At 47.4% G+C, this 14,100-nt stretch overlaps 1 protein-coding gene across 3 annotated transcripts in view; it reads right to left on the bottom strand.

The window, feature by feature from the left end:
* The window catches only part of LOC144739806 (receptor-type tyrosine-protein phosphatase S-like), a 210,430-nt gene that overhangs the window by 41,507 nt on the left and 154,823 nt on the right, over positions 1–14,100 (bottom strand). The window contains exons 11-21 of one of the 3 annotated variants that reach the window (XM_078622715.1): positions 13,689–13,972; positions 12,059–12,320; positions 11,129–11,299; positions 9,360–9,493; positions 8,449–8,593; positions 7,026–7,249; positions 3,638–3,664; positions 2,864–2,981; positions 2,597–2,619; positions 1,525–1,630; positions 322–1,104 (exon numbers count right to left, since the gene is read on the bottom strand). In XM_078622715.1, the coding sequence (XP_078478841.1) occupies positions 322–1,104; positions 1,525–1,630; positions 2,597–2,619; positions 2,864–2,981; positions 3,638–3,664; positions 7,026–7,249; positions 8,449–8,593; positions 9,360–9,493; positions 11,129–11,299; positions 12,059–12,320; positions 13,689–13,972 (2,277 nt within the window). The remainder of the gene's footprint in view (positions 1–321; positions 1,105–1,524; positions 1,631–2,596; positions 2,620–2,863; positions 2,982–3,637; positions 3,665–7,025; positions 7,250–8,448; positions 8,594–9,359; positions 9,494–11,128; positions 11,300–12,058; positions 12,321–13,688; positions 13,973–14,100) is intronic. The other 2 variants (XM_078622701.1, XM_078622708.1) reach the window with 2 other exon arrangements.

The raw sequence follows: 14,100 nt of genomic DNA, 5'->3' as shown, positions 1-14,100 counted from the left end.
CACACACCACATAAACAAACATAAAGATCCCCCTCATGGCCAGACAGACTGTTTGGGAAAGTGTTGTTAGTGACACCTATTAAGGCTGGCACGACACATAAGGAGGTGATGTGACCAGCACCACCCCTGGCCGCGTTTGTACGTGCAAAACACAGGTTTACGCACCACACCAGGTACTCATTTAAGACTAAGTCAACCTAGGGGAGGCCTAGTAAAAGTTCATGCATTCGCCACTGTTGTTTTCCACGGCTGGAAATTAAAGTGAGATCACTGGGCTCAGAGAGCAATGTTGTAACCACTACGCCACACACACACACGCACCACCTTCATTGGAGAGTGTCCGAAAGTGCACGGCATCGCTGAGGGGTCCGGGCCCAGCCTGGGTGTGTGCCCTCACTCGCGCCTCGTAGCTCCGGTTTGGCTGGAGGCCGCTCAGCACCACGGCTGTGGTATCACCGACGACATGAAGCTCCCCATCCCACGACTCTGCCGCAACATCTCCTCCTTCTTCAGAATCCCCACCGGGTCCTCCAACACCAGGGCCTCCACTGCCTGGACCCCCAGGAACTCCTCTACCTACTCCTGCAGAACCTCTTCCTCCACCTTCATGACCTCCTCGTTCACCTCCACTTGCAGGACCTCTTCCACCTTCAGAAATTGTACCTCGAGTACCTCTTCCACCACGTTGAGAAAGTCCACCTCCTTCGTAATCTCCTTCTCCTCTTCCATCTCCAGCAACACTTCCTTCTGCTCTCTCTGCTCCGGTACCCTCGCGGTGTCCTACTCCTCCACTGGGCAGGGCTCGGTAAAGCACCGTATACCTTACGATCACTCCATTGCGAGAGTCCAGGGGTGGAGGCTCCCAATGGAGCGCGGCCGCCGAGCGGCCCATGCGCCCCACACTCACGTTCAACGGCGGAGCTGACGGCGGAGCCTCGGGAGTCACCACTGTAATCACCGCCTCCTCGCCCAAGAGACTGCCTCCGCTCACCCCGCCCACACTCCGTGCCACCATGACAAACGAGTAGGAGGCCCCGCGATGCAGGTTGCGCACAGTGACACTTGACTCGGACACCGCGAGGTACAGGGTGGACGCTTGAGTGGCTGTGGTACAAGAGAGGAGAGTGTTTCGGATATGTGTTTAAGATGCGACCCAAACAACAAAGGGTGATTATGTAGCAGCTATGCATCTAGGCCGTGTATTCCTGGCTGTCCCATATGACTTGTAATCTTTGTTAGTGAGAAAAATACTTAAATTGAGCATGTCTGTTAATAGACAGTGTTCCTTTCCTCCCTATGACGGTAAACAAAAACCTGGTATTATTTCAATGAACCTGTCAATTAACACGCACCTCATTAACGTTGCATTGTACAAGGTCCCTGCTGTGACAGAAGTGACTGATAACACAAACATTAGAAACACCATGTTGCCAGGTCACAAATATTGGAAATAAAAAGCCATAGTTTCCCTACCCACCGATGTATCTAGATATGCATATATTATAATATGTGTGTAAGTACTACCTGCATCCATGCGTTTGTAAGTGAGTCTGTAGTCCAGGAGAGGCCCAAATGTCACTTCTGGCTCCTCCCACTCAACCAGCACCACTGTGCCCTCCATGACTGTCACCTGACACCAGGGTCAAAAGGTTAAGAGGTTAGTGTGTCACACACTCTCATTCTAACAGGCAATCACAAATGTGGTGCTGAGTGTCCAGATACCACTGACAGGTTTTAAAAGTAAGGTAAGGTAAGGCAATCCTGGGCTTGGTATTGTCAATGTTGTATCATCTGATTACTTGATAATCTTTGTTATTAACTTCTTCAAATGTACACCTGATAATGTGATGTATTCATGTCTAGCTTTAACGAGTATAAATACTCTTTTTAAGAAGGCTCCTGCATTGGTATAGTTAAGCAATTAATTTCCAAGAAAATGTTTTGAGTGTGGGAGGCAACCAGAGTACATGGAAAAAAAACCTATAAGGCATATAAGGGGTTAACACTCTAACGATCCACGCAGATGAGTTGATTAACCAAATTGTCCTGTTATATTCCGACCACCTCGCAACCCACTGGGTTTGGGAACTTGACAAATGTGTGCGATTCACCAACCAATGACTTACAAGCAAGCAGTGCCACTGCTGGAAAATATTATACTGATTTAATCTCAGAAGTAACATCACTGTGCTACAACGATTGTAGGTTTTGCACAATGATCCGTATGTATTGGCTGCTGCCACTTTCCTCGTATCACCCCAAGCTGCTGACACAATTATTTCCCACTTTTGTGGTAAAATTAAAAATTGTACGCATGTATGTTGAACTTCTTTTGCACCGTACGTTGCCATCTGTGCTAATCGGAGGTGCAGACATTGATATAACCATGGACAGTAATGAACCAACGGATGGTAAAAGCAGCGAGATTACACACTGGAAATGTGTAATCATAAGGGATTACCGGTACCTGTCCTTTGTAATCTGACTACAGTAATGCGTTCCTTGAACTGCATCTCTACACAACATTCACATCTTTGGCCTCTCCATCTGAAACCTACGTGTTAAAAAAGACACATCATCGAAGAGGAGGACTGACCTTGACATGAGGTTTGCTGGGAACTAGGATGACAACACCACAGATAAGGCAGGGAGGGGGTCAGGGTAGTAAAGAAGAAATAGTTACTCAGTAATGGACTGCACAGACTCTCCGAGTGGGAGGAATTCATTCATAGTTAGAGCCTTAAAGCCAAGTGCACGTGAAGAATGTATCGTGTCTCATCAAGTAAGCGGAGGGGGGGGGGAAGAAGAATCATGAAGGACTGTAACCACCTCTAATTCGGAGATGTGGCATGTGTTCGTTCACCTGCAGCCTTGGTTTTGACCGTCTTCGGCAGGCTCTCCGCAACCTCCCCTCGCGGGAGAAGGGACCTCACAGTCAGGGAGTAGGAGGTCTCAGGCTGCAAGCCCCCAATGAGAAACTCCTGAACATAAAGACAAACATCCTCCCCTATAGACGTAACATATTGTTGGGGCGAGCATTGTTAGTGAGCACCTATGAAGGCCAACATGGCACCGCCAGGTATGGATAACACTGCGAATGGCCACCTTTGTCCCCTCGTCGGTGGTGTTTACATTCTGCACGAGGTGCTCATTTAAACCTGAGTCGAGCTCCGAGAGGCCCAAGACTAGTTAATTTATTTGTAACTGATATTGGTTGCGAGCGGCAATTGAACTCGGATCCCCGGGTTCACAGCACAGCGCGCTAACCACTGCACTACCACTCCTCACCTAAGTCGATACAAATGACAAAGACAATCATTCCCTGTATAACCTCAACAAACTGTTGGGGCAAGTGCTGTTGACGGTTACCTATAAAGGCCGGCACAGCACAAGAGGGGATGAATGGCAAGCACAATGTCCAACCGCATTTGTCTCCTCAGTGGTGATGTTTACACACAACACCAGTTACTCATTTGAGGCTGAGTTGACCTAGAGGAGGCCCAGGACCTGTTCAGATAATCGGCACTGGTGTTTGCCTTGAGAGGGAATCGAAATCGGGTCGCCCGGATTTGAATACACATGCAGTAAGCATCCACACTTATATACCGAAAGTGTTGATCTCTCAAGAGAAGCTTACGTATTCTGATGTGTCATCACTCTCCCACTGCAAGGAAATAAAGAAATGCATGTTAAGTATGGTGCACACTCGGCATGTAACAACTAATCAATTTATTGATTAAAAACCATTCTTACACTTAAGATACATGTGTCAAATGGTGTATGTAGAAATAAATAATTCATGGTATATGCAAATTACAAGCTCATGATACCTTTACACTCATGGAATACGTGATACAAAATAAGAGAGATCACATGAGACTACAAATCAGTGTATAAACAAGACAAGAACTGTGGAATAAAATCGTGAAGTCAAATTGTGATCATTCATCAAATTGCGAAGACGGTGCTGAATTATTACAAGACAATCAACGCTACCAGTGGGATGGATCGATCAAAATTTAATGTGAATAAAATATAGGATTCAAATCTGTATATGGCCAGATCTGAATCGTATTAAATAAGAATACTGAAAGTTTGAAAGTATTTACAGCATGATAACCATGATAACATCTTCACAGTTTACCATGGCTATAACTATAAGACCAATAATTGGACTAGCAGGACTATTACTGGGACCTCCTGGACTACCACTGGCACCACCATAACCACAAATTGGACCACTAAGACTACCACTGGCACCACCATAACAACAAATTGGACCACTAGGACTACCACTGGCACCACCATAACAACAAATTGGACCACTAAGACTACCAATGGGACCACCAGAACTACCACTCAAGACAACTGGGACAACCACATCTTCAGACATGAATCTATTCATTCACAAATAGATGCTCACTAATGTATGCATGGATGCACAGATGATCACATGTATGTAAAGTTTCACATGGGAATTGCCCATACTAGAATCACGAGTACTGCATGAATCATAGACATATATGTTTCAAGGTAAATGCCTAATAAAAAAAACTGTTCTTGTAGACACATACGTAGGCTGTGTGTTTCAGATGGTCTGACACAAGTTTGAAGATTCGTTAATAAGAAAAAAGTGTTTTAACTGTGGAAACGTGACTTTCTGCAGCGCCGTCTACATTAGCGGTATCGATGTTATAATTGTCTAGACACCACGCTCCACCTAGACTCATTTACGCGCTATTACTGCACTGCACAACTACACGGAGAGGGGTGCACAAAGTAAATATACTCATAAATACACATTGAATATACGATATATAAAAACAACCTCTTTATAATACAATCAGTACATTTCACAATTTGCACCACTTTCACAATGTGCCATTGCTCCCAAACCGTTCTTTCACTACTATACCATGACACTCACTATTACACCATGAGTGAGTCAGTGAGGAACTGGGGGAATTGATGAGTGGGTGGGTGGGTGGGTGAGTCAGTGAGTGGGTGAGGGCAATAGCAAGTGAGTGAGTTATTGGTTAAGTGAGTTTGTGAGTGGGTGAATGCGTGGGTAAGAGTGTGAATGGGCAAGTGAGTTAGTAACTTGGTGAATACGTTATTGGACGAGTGAGTGATTTAGTGAGGGGGTGAAGAATGAGTGAGTGGGCAAGTGAGTTAGTAAGTAACTTGATGAATAGGTTATTGAGTGGGTAAGTGGGTCAGGGAGTGGTTGAATGCATGGGTGAGTGGATAAGTGAGTTAGTAACTTTATCATTTATTGGGTGAGTAGGTGCATGCTGTGCGGGCGAGAACACTGGAAAGTGTAGTAGGGGAAGGTCGCCAGGTATAATGGGACAGCAACGCTTTCTCTCCCGCAGACTACAGCCATCTGCTAGCAGTGAGTGTAAACGATATCGTTAGTGCAAATAATACAGCCACTCCGCCGTGACCATTCCCTCACAGTGGCGTGCTCGTGAAACACATTGTGTACAAACGAGGTGAGATTTCATTTCATATTTGCAGAGTATATGGGTCTGCAAATGTAGTGTCCGTGTCTATAAAAAGTGAGAGTATATGATGAGACTTCGCTTAGGGATTACAAACAAGTTAATAAACAGCGCTCGGGTGGTGTTTGGGCTTACGCTTACACAGTTGGCTAGAAGTCTCTGTTGGAATACGGTGGCGTTATGGGAATAACGGGAAATAGGTATCTCACTCTGAATTAGAGAATGGATTGAAAAGCGGATTTGGTAAAGAAGGAAAAAAAGACATTCCACGGCCAAAAAAGCAAGCAGTGCAAGTAAAAACATGTTGCAGAAACCGAAGGTTGCTTCTCGTTTACTTGCGCTCGACGTGAATGGCAACAGCGAATCAGAAGAAGAATCGATTGTATGCGGGTCGACTGCAACGATCGGTTTTTGAAGAACGGAAGCGGCGAGAAGGGTGGGTTCGGTGTTTGTGATGTCACGAGTGGACCCACGGTGCCGGCGTGGACAATGACGACCAATCCACTTGTGAGCTGCGCTCGTAGACTAAGTCGAGAGTGGCTTTCAGCATTCGGCATGCTTTGTTTGCATTGCGTCACTTTTGTTCCTGTAGCTATAACTACGAATAAAGGTTATATATTTCCGCTCGTAATTTGCAAACACGATTGTGTATCCCATTTTACCTCAATGGTAAATAGCATTTTACCAAGTGCGGGTAAAATGGGAAATTGTAAGGGTTTGAAAAATAAATTTCACACTTTATCTTTTCCTTTTTTATTTAGCAATTTTCTTATTGTAATACAAAACCCTCTTCAGTTTACTGAGGAATTTCAAAGTGATTTGTGTTCTATGCTGACCTACAGAAATGTCAAAACTTTAAATATCCCATTTTACCCAACACTCTGTGAGAGAGTAAAGGTGTATTGTTGAGTTTCATAGTGTCATGGAGTACTGTTGCATGTTTGTGAGAGTAGTGAGCGTAATGACGAGTCAGTGGAGTATCATATTGAGTCAGGAGTGATGGTGAGTGTCAGTGTTGCAGCGTAGTCTTGAAGGTCCTGGTGTACCTGTGAGTGCACTGGTTAGTGTACTGTTGAGTAGTGAATATATATGGATTAGTAGGGATGAGTGTACCTGAGAGAACAGGTGCACTCATTTCATATTGGTGCTTATGCCTGTGAGCATGGGTGAGGGTATTGTTAAGTTTGCCGATGAGTATACTGATGTGTGTACTGGTGAGTGTTGTGATGATACAGGCGAGTGTAGTGTTGAATATGGGTAGGTGTACTGTCAAGAACTGTTGAATCTACTGGCGAGTACTAGTGAATGTATTAGTGAGTGTGCTGTGTAGTCAGTGCAGTGATGCATTCTGGTAAGTGTACCTTTGACCATAAGTACTGGTGAGTAATGTTGAGTGTAGTGCGAGTAATGGTAAGTATACATGTCAAGTACGTATATTGGCGAATGTATTGATAAGTGTATTTGTGAGTGCAACGGTGAGCGTCCCAGTCAGTGCACTGGTGAGTGTATTGGCGAGTGTACCTGCCCTATGATGTCCGGTGACTGGGTCTCCTGTCTTCCTTGTGCCGAATCCGACTTCCACCATCGCACGCGGAACAAGGGGTGTGGAAGTGGAGGAGGGGATGACGACGACGACGACGATGACGATGTCGATAACGATGTTGATGGTGGCAATCTCCACCGCACCATTACAGCCGACGCGTTCACAGCCTCGGCCTCCACCCGCCGAGGAGTTCCGCTCGCAACTACAGAAACAACCACAACCACAACTCTAGCCACAACCACAACCTCAATCACAAACAGCCACAACCGAATAATTCCATTATAATAACAAACAGACAACCACACATACAACTACAACCCGAATAACAGCCAAAACCTCAACTCCAGCAACATCCAAACTCACAACCAAATAACATCCAAACACACGACCATCATCATAACCACAACAATCACAACGATAAACCACAATCAAAACAACAATGCCAACACAATCGAAACCACAACCAAACAATCACAACGATACATTTAAAGTATCCCAATCATGTGGTGATATTCATCTCTGTGAATGGCCCTGAGCAATGTGTAAACTCCACATTCCCATGGCAGTGTCTAGTCTGTCCACGGGGCGACTACTGTTACATTCCCATGGAGTACGGATTATTTTATTAACGCAGGAATAAAGGGCTGAGTCAACCCTCCAACTAGACCCCGCAACCTTCTGACTTTAAGCCTAGAACTCTGATAATAGAACTACCCGGCCTGATTCGATGTATATACAGTATACACACGTGTGTATTTATATACACACATGTGTATTTGTGTACAGTGGTGTAGTGGCTTGCATACCGTGGTATGATCCCAGCCTCCTTTGATGCCTTTCCCAGATATGGATAACATCAGGGAACCTGGTATGTGAACCAGTGCTGGGCCTTCCCTAGATTGACTCAGCCTTAAATGAGCATCTGATGAGGTTTGTAAGCATAGACATTCAGGAGCTGGGAATAATGATCATTAACCGCACTTTCCCCAACAACTCTACAGTGTTAAAGGGGTGATCTTTGTATGTGTATGAGTGTGTGTAAGCGGTAGTGTAGCGGTTAGCGCGCTGCGCTATGAACCTGGCGACCCGGGTTCGATTCCCGCTTACGGCTAACACCAGTGACGATTATCTGAACTGGTCCTGGGCCTCCCCTAGGTCGACTCAGCCTTAAATGAGTACCTGGTGCGGTGTGTAAACATCGCCACTGGGGAAACAAAGGCGGTCGGGCGTGGTGCTGGCCACCCACCCCCTCGTTCGTGTACCTTTCCGGCCTTCATAGGTGCTTGCTAACAGAACTTGCCCCTACAGTCTGTTAAGGCTATACGGGGTAGCTTTGTCTTTGTAAGCGTGCATATATACATGTGTGATTACATGTGAGTGATAGTACACGTGTATGCATACGTGTGGGAAGTGTGCGTGCAGTAACAGTGGGGCTGTAGGGGCCCAGGCCGTGCAAGGAGCGTCCAGCGAGACGGAATGAGTAGAGGGTGTTCTCCCTCAGGCCCTCCAGGACATGGTTCATGGTGGGGTCAAGGGAGAGCCGGCGCTGAGACAACATCATAAATAACAGAACACCAACAAAACAACATCAACTTTATCATCTTTGATATCGTCGTTGAGAACATCATCATAAGCATCAACAGCATCATTAGCATTAACATCACCACAATTATAACAGCCTTAAACATTAATATCACCATCAACACGATTACCAATATCACAAAGAGCACAGTCATTGAACGTCACCAAAATCAGCATTTTTTTTATATTGTGAGCAAATGTGTGTTTCCATGACCATGTTATTTATTTGGAGTATATTTCATAATTCAACTTCAAAGGTGCTGTCTGCATCATATAATGACATTAAGTATTGTGTATGAATGTGCCAGTATGTGAGTGTTTGTTAGTGTGAGCACCTGTGTGCATGTGGTTTGGAACGAATAAAAGCGTGCTTTAATATTAGGTTGTGAGCTTGAGCACCAGTGAATGTGTAACCAGGTTTCAGCTTGAGGTTTGTTAGCATGTGTTTATGACCGGGTGTGTATGTGAGAGCGGGAGTTTAGCGATTAGCATACTGCACTACGAACCCGGCGACCTGAGTTTGATTCATGTCCATGGCCAACATTAGTGACGATTATCTGGACTGGTCCTGGGCCTCCCCTAGGTCGGCTGAGCCTCAAATAAGTGCCCGGTGTAGTGTGTAAACATTAGGTACTTGCTAACAGCACTTGCCCCAACAGTCTATTAAGGCTATGTGATAATGTGTTCGAGTTTGTGTGTTAGTGTGTTAGTGAACGTGCAGTGTCTCTCACCTCAGGCCCTGTGTCTCCCTCTCTGTACAGAAGCTCATACTTCAGGATGTTCTCCTGACGCGGTGGCAGCCATGAGAGTAACATGCTTGTGTCCGACTCGGCCTCTGCCTTGAAGCTGATTGGTTGACTCGGCACTGTCAGGGAACACATTTAGACACACAACAACAACCGCCATTCGCCACTAAGTGACGGTGACGTCACCATGACGCTTGTGCCAGGCTATGTGCACCTTGAGGCCATGTGAAGTGTCGAACACCCGCTGGCAGGAGGCCACGGGGCAGACCCCGGTGCCACCGGTCGACTGACTGAGACGACTGGCTGATGCACCACCTGTGCCCCCTACTGTGCCAACTTGCTGTGCTTTAGCCACCCAGCGCTCCGCTCATTGTTGTGAGCGTCGCTTCTGCCCCCTCCGTTGTTGTTGGAGGGCGAATGCCTCACGAGCCTCCTCCACAGAGACCGATCTTGACACCGCTGGTACCTGTCATCGGCAAGTCCACTCAGCTCCACATCCTCCTGTACCACATCACTCCATCTCCTCTCTAGCTCGAGCCGCACCCATTTAGCCCCCTCGATCCGGCCGAACAAAAGATATTTAGGCATGCGGTGACTGGGCATGCGGACTATATGACCCAGCCAACACAGCCTTGCCTGCCGGAGGATCTCACTGACTGGAATTTGCTCAGATCTTTCAAGGATTTGTGAGCTCCTCACACAATCCAGCCTGGTTAAACCCAGGATGGATCATAAGCAGGCCAGCCTAAATGTTTCTAACCAGCGAAAATGTTCCATTCGGGGGGTCCACGTTTCGCAAGCATAGCGAAGGGAGGTAATGACTGTGGCCGAGAAGACCTGAAGCTTCGTGCGGAGCGACAGACCAGGTAACTTCCACACAGCGTTCCGCAACCGATGAAAAGATAATGCTGCTCGACTGATTCGGAGTGTATCTATACCAGATGGAAATTCCTCCGGTACAGCTATTGAAGGCTTCACTAACTATGTGGTCGAAATAGATGTTAAATAATGTGGGAGCCAGAAGGCATCCTTGTTGCACCCCAAGATGTACCGGGAATGGCTCCAACTCCTGGCCACGAAGTTTTACCCGGGCCCGCTCACCATCATGAAGGTCCTTAATGATCGTGAGCAGAGGGTCAGGTACTCCGAAAGCACGAAGAACAACCCAGAGCCCAGGCCTACTGATGGTATCATAGGCCTTGATAAGGTCAATAAAGCAGAGATTTAGGTCTTCTTAGAATTCCCTACATCTCTGCTGTAGCAGACAGAAAATATGGCATCTGTGCAGGACCACCCTTTCCTGAAACTGCATTGGGGCTCCGCAAGCCTCTCCTCAGCGTGCCTAGCAAGGCGATGTTGAATAATCCTTGCCAGGACCTTTCCCGGCACACTGAGGAGTGAGATGCCCCTGTAGTTGTTACAGTCTGTGCGGTCCTTCTTCTTAAAGAGGGGGACCACCAGGGAATCCTTCAAATCCCGCAGAAGCTGTCCAGCGGCCCAGACCGCTGTTATGATGTCATGTAGGACCGTCTGCGCACAAACGCCACCCTCCCTCATTATTTCACTTGGGAGATCATCTCTGCCCGGTGCCTTTCCTGGTCTCAGACTCCGCATCGCATTCAGTGCTTCTTCAACAGATGGCACCTCAGCCAGCCACTCACAGGGGGTGACTTCTTTTGTGCAGTGTGCTAACCGCGACACTACTGCTCCCCACACAAACAAACACATGCATGCATGTGGGCGTGCGTGCTTGCCTCCGAACTGTGCGATGATGTGTATCTCTGGGGAGAGGGGCCCGTCCCCAACGTTGGTGAAAGCGAGGACCCGCACGGCGTACAGCGCCCCCTCCTCCAGCCCCGACAACGTGGCCAGCGGCACGTTCTCCACACTCCGCTTCATCCACGACGACAGCGGTGGTGTCACCACTGGCATGTGGCGAGCCAGGCAGCGGAGACGGAGAGAGCGGGGAAGTTGGTAGGATCATTAGTAGCAAACGTATCATCGACAATACCAATACCTGCCATTCGCTACTAAGTGATGGTGACGTCACCACGGCACCTGTGCCAGGCCAGGTGCACTTTGAGGCTATGTGAAGTGTCGAAGGCTCGCTTACAGGTCACGGGACAGACCCAGGTGCCATGGGTTGACTGGCTGAGATGACTGGCAGATGCACCAGCTGTACCCCCTACTGTGTTAACTTGCTGTATTTTATCCACCCGGCGCTCCGCTTGTTGTTATGAGTGTCGCTCCTCTGCCCTCAGTTGTTGTTGGAGGGTGACTGCCTGCAACTGACCAGTAGCGTTATTCACGAGCCTCCTCCTCCATCATCGACAATAATACCATCATCTTTAGCAGCAGCAGTGGCATCAACACTAAAACTGTCAAAGTTAACAACCTTATTATCAGTGGCTATAAAAATAGTAAGATCATTACCACCATTTAAATTTTTGTCATCACCATTATCTTCATTAATATCACCACCATCGTAACGATCAAAAGTATCACTGTCATCACCATCATCAGCATGAATGACAGCAACACCACTATCATCGGCATCATCGTCGTGAATAGCAGCAGCAGTACGACTGTCTTATACCACAGCATCACAACAACCACCCTCCCCACCAACATCATCACCACCGCGACAACCACCGCCACCACATCCTGCTCCACCTCCTCCTCACCGGGGCCCCGTGTGCCTGCCGCCGTGAGCTTGGCGGAGTAGACGCGGTATCCCCGGATCTGCCCGTTGGGCTCGGCCGGCTCCTGCCACTGGAGCAGCGCGTTGGACGGCGACACCATGCGGCCGTGCAGGCCCCACGGCGCCGTGGACGGCGCCCGCTCGCCGGTGCGGGCGCGGGCCGCCCCACTCAGCGCGCTGCGCCCCACGCCGTTCACGGCCACCACGCGCACCTCGTAGTCCGAGTAAGGGCTCAGCCCCCCTACCTAAAGGGCCACCAGTGGCAACACGGACAGACGGAAGAGTGTGCTGCTGATAAGAACAAAGTGCCGCTAAAATGGATCAGTGGAGAATTAAACAAGAGACTCGTAGAATTCCCTAGCATGCAGTGCGGTGTGTTGTGTGCAGCGAAGACTTTGGAAATGAGAGAGAAAGACATCAGAGAGCGGGAAACTTTTGAGGTGTGGGTGTGGCGCCACATGGAGAAAATCAGCTGGACAGAAAGGAAAGAGTAATGAGGTGCTAGAACAGATTGGACATTTGTGAAAAAGAGCATCATAGTTTATCGGACTCCTCCAGTCTGAATAAAGATTTTGATTCACCAGGACGATTCAAAAAAAGGTAATATGTCTGGACCGTGGATATTTTTGGAGGAAAGCTTGCTTAAGGATGTTAGAAAAAATCCCGGGAGGTAAAACAAGGAAGGCGCTGCTCGACAAATTGAAGGCTGAAAGGCGATGTGAAGAAATGAGGAGGAAAGTGCAAGATCGGAGAGGATGGAGAAAACCTGAGCTAAGAAGTTGCCCTTAGGCAAAGAGCTCGAAGAAGATGTCTCGCTTCAACGATGTCAATAGAGCGGCAAGAAAGTGACTTTGATGCATATATTATTAACAATGCTTGACATTTGGACAGTCTAGGACACACATCCCGAGTGTGTAGCTACAAGAGCTGTTTGCTTTTTGGGTTGCATCTTCGTTTACATTGCATTGCATCAAACTACATCCTGCTGCATTGTAGCATTAAGAAATAATGCCCTGTATTACACTGTGCTTTATTGCTACAAGAAAAAAGGCTGTTCGTTTTATGGGTTGCTCCTTCCTTGACGGCATCATCACCATCAGTTTTTATTAATCAAGTGCCAATAAACTGTTATACGTCTTAGGAGTGCCAAAAAATATATTTCACAGGACTGGTAAACCATTATAGCCGTAAAAAAATCAAGAATAAAAAAAATATTAAGTAACATAATGTGTGCCAGCTAATCTAACCGCAGATGCATGTACAAAGTGAAATGTTTCATGAAGTAATTCAAAACCTCCGTAAAATGATCATTAAAACAGAAAGTTGCACGTGTGTGCTGCCACGCTTGTCTTCAACGTGCCACGTTTACTACAGAATTGCCTCCTCTAGGTCAAACGCCTTTTTATTAAATACGTTTAACAGAGAACCACAAAATGGAAGTTGTTCTGGCATCCTCAATATATATTAATACATTCCACATAGCTTGAAGACAGCTGCTGGGAATCACCAAACACACGATTCTGTCTGTGATTGCCCAGCCTGAGGGCATGCAAACAGAGGGAGGTTGGCGGAAGGGGCAGAGAATGCTGGCACCGGATGAAGCGGCTCCTCACCGTGTATCGCGTAGTGGTCACCGGTCCAATCTCCTGCATGGAGGGAGCGCCGCCACCACCTCCTCCTCCGCTGCTGTTGCTAAATTCCTCCTCATCCTCCTTCTCCTCATTGCTGTTGTCGTTGTTGGCATTGTCATTGTTGTTGTTGTTGCTGTGGCCGGGCCGGGCCTTCAGTAGCAGCACGTAGTGCAGCACGGGCTCAACATTGCCCGAGTCCCACGTGAGGGTGATACTCGTGGCCGTGGTCTCCGTGACGAGGGGAGTCCCGGGAGGCCGTGGTAAGGCTGCGCATTGTGGAGTTAACGAATTACGTTCGAGGTTAGCAAATGAGAAATTACTGCATTGTGAAAACCATAGACAGCGATGAAAAGGAAACTGGCACTATTTGGACACGTGTGTAGGATGAACAACA

Source organism: Lampetra planeri, chromosome 3, assembly GCF_965212315.1.
Source record: "Lampetra planeri chromosome 3, kcLamPlan1.2.h2, whole genome shotgun sequence".
In the NCBI taxonomy this organism is placed as follows: Eukaryota; Metazoa; Chordata; class Hyperoartia; order Petromyzontiformes; family Petromyzontidae; genus Lampetra; species Lampetra planeri.
The sequence above is the reverse complement of the archived record's forward strand: the minus strand, read 5'-3'. Positions and strand labels throughout refer to the sequence as shown.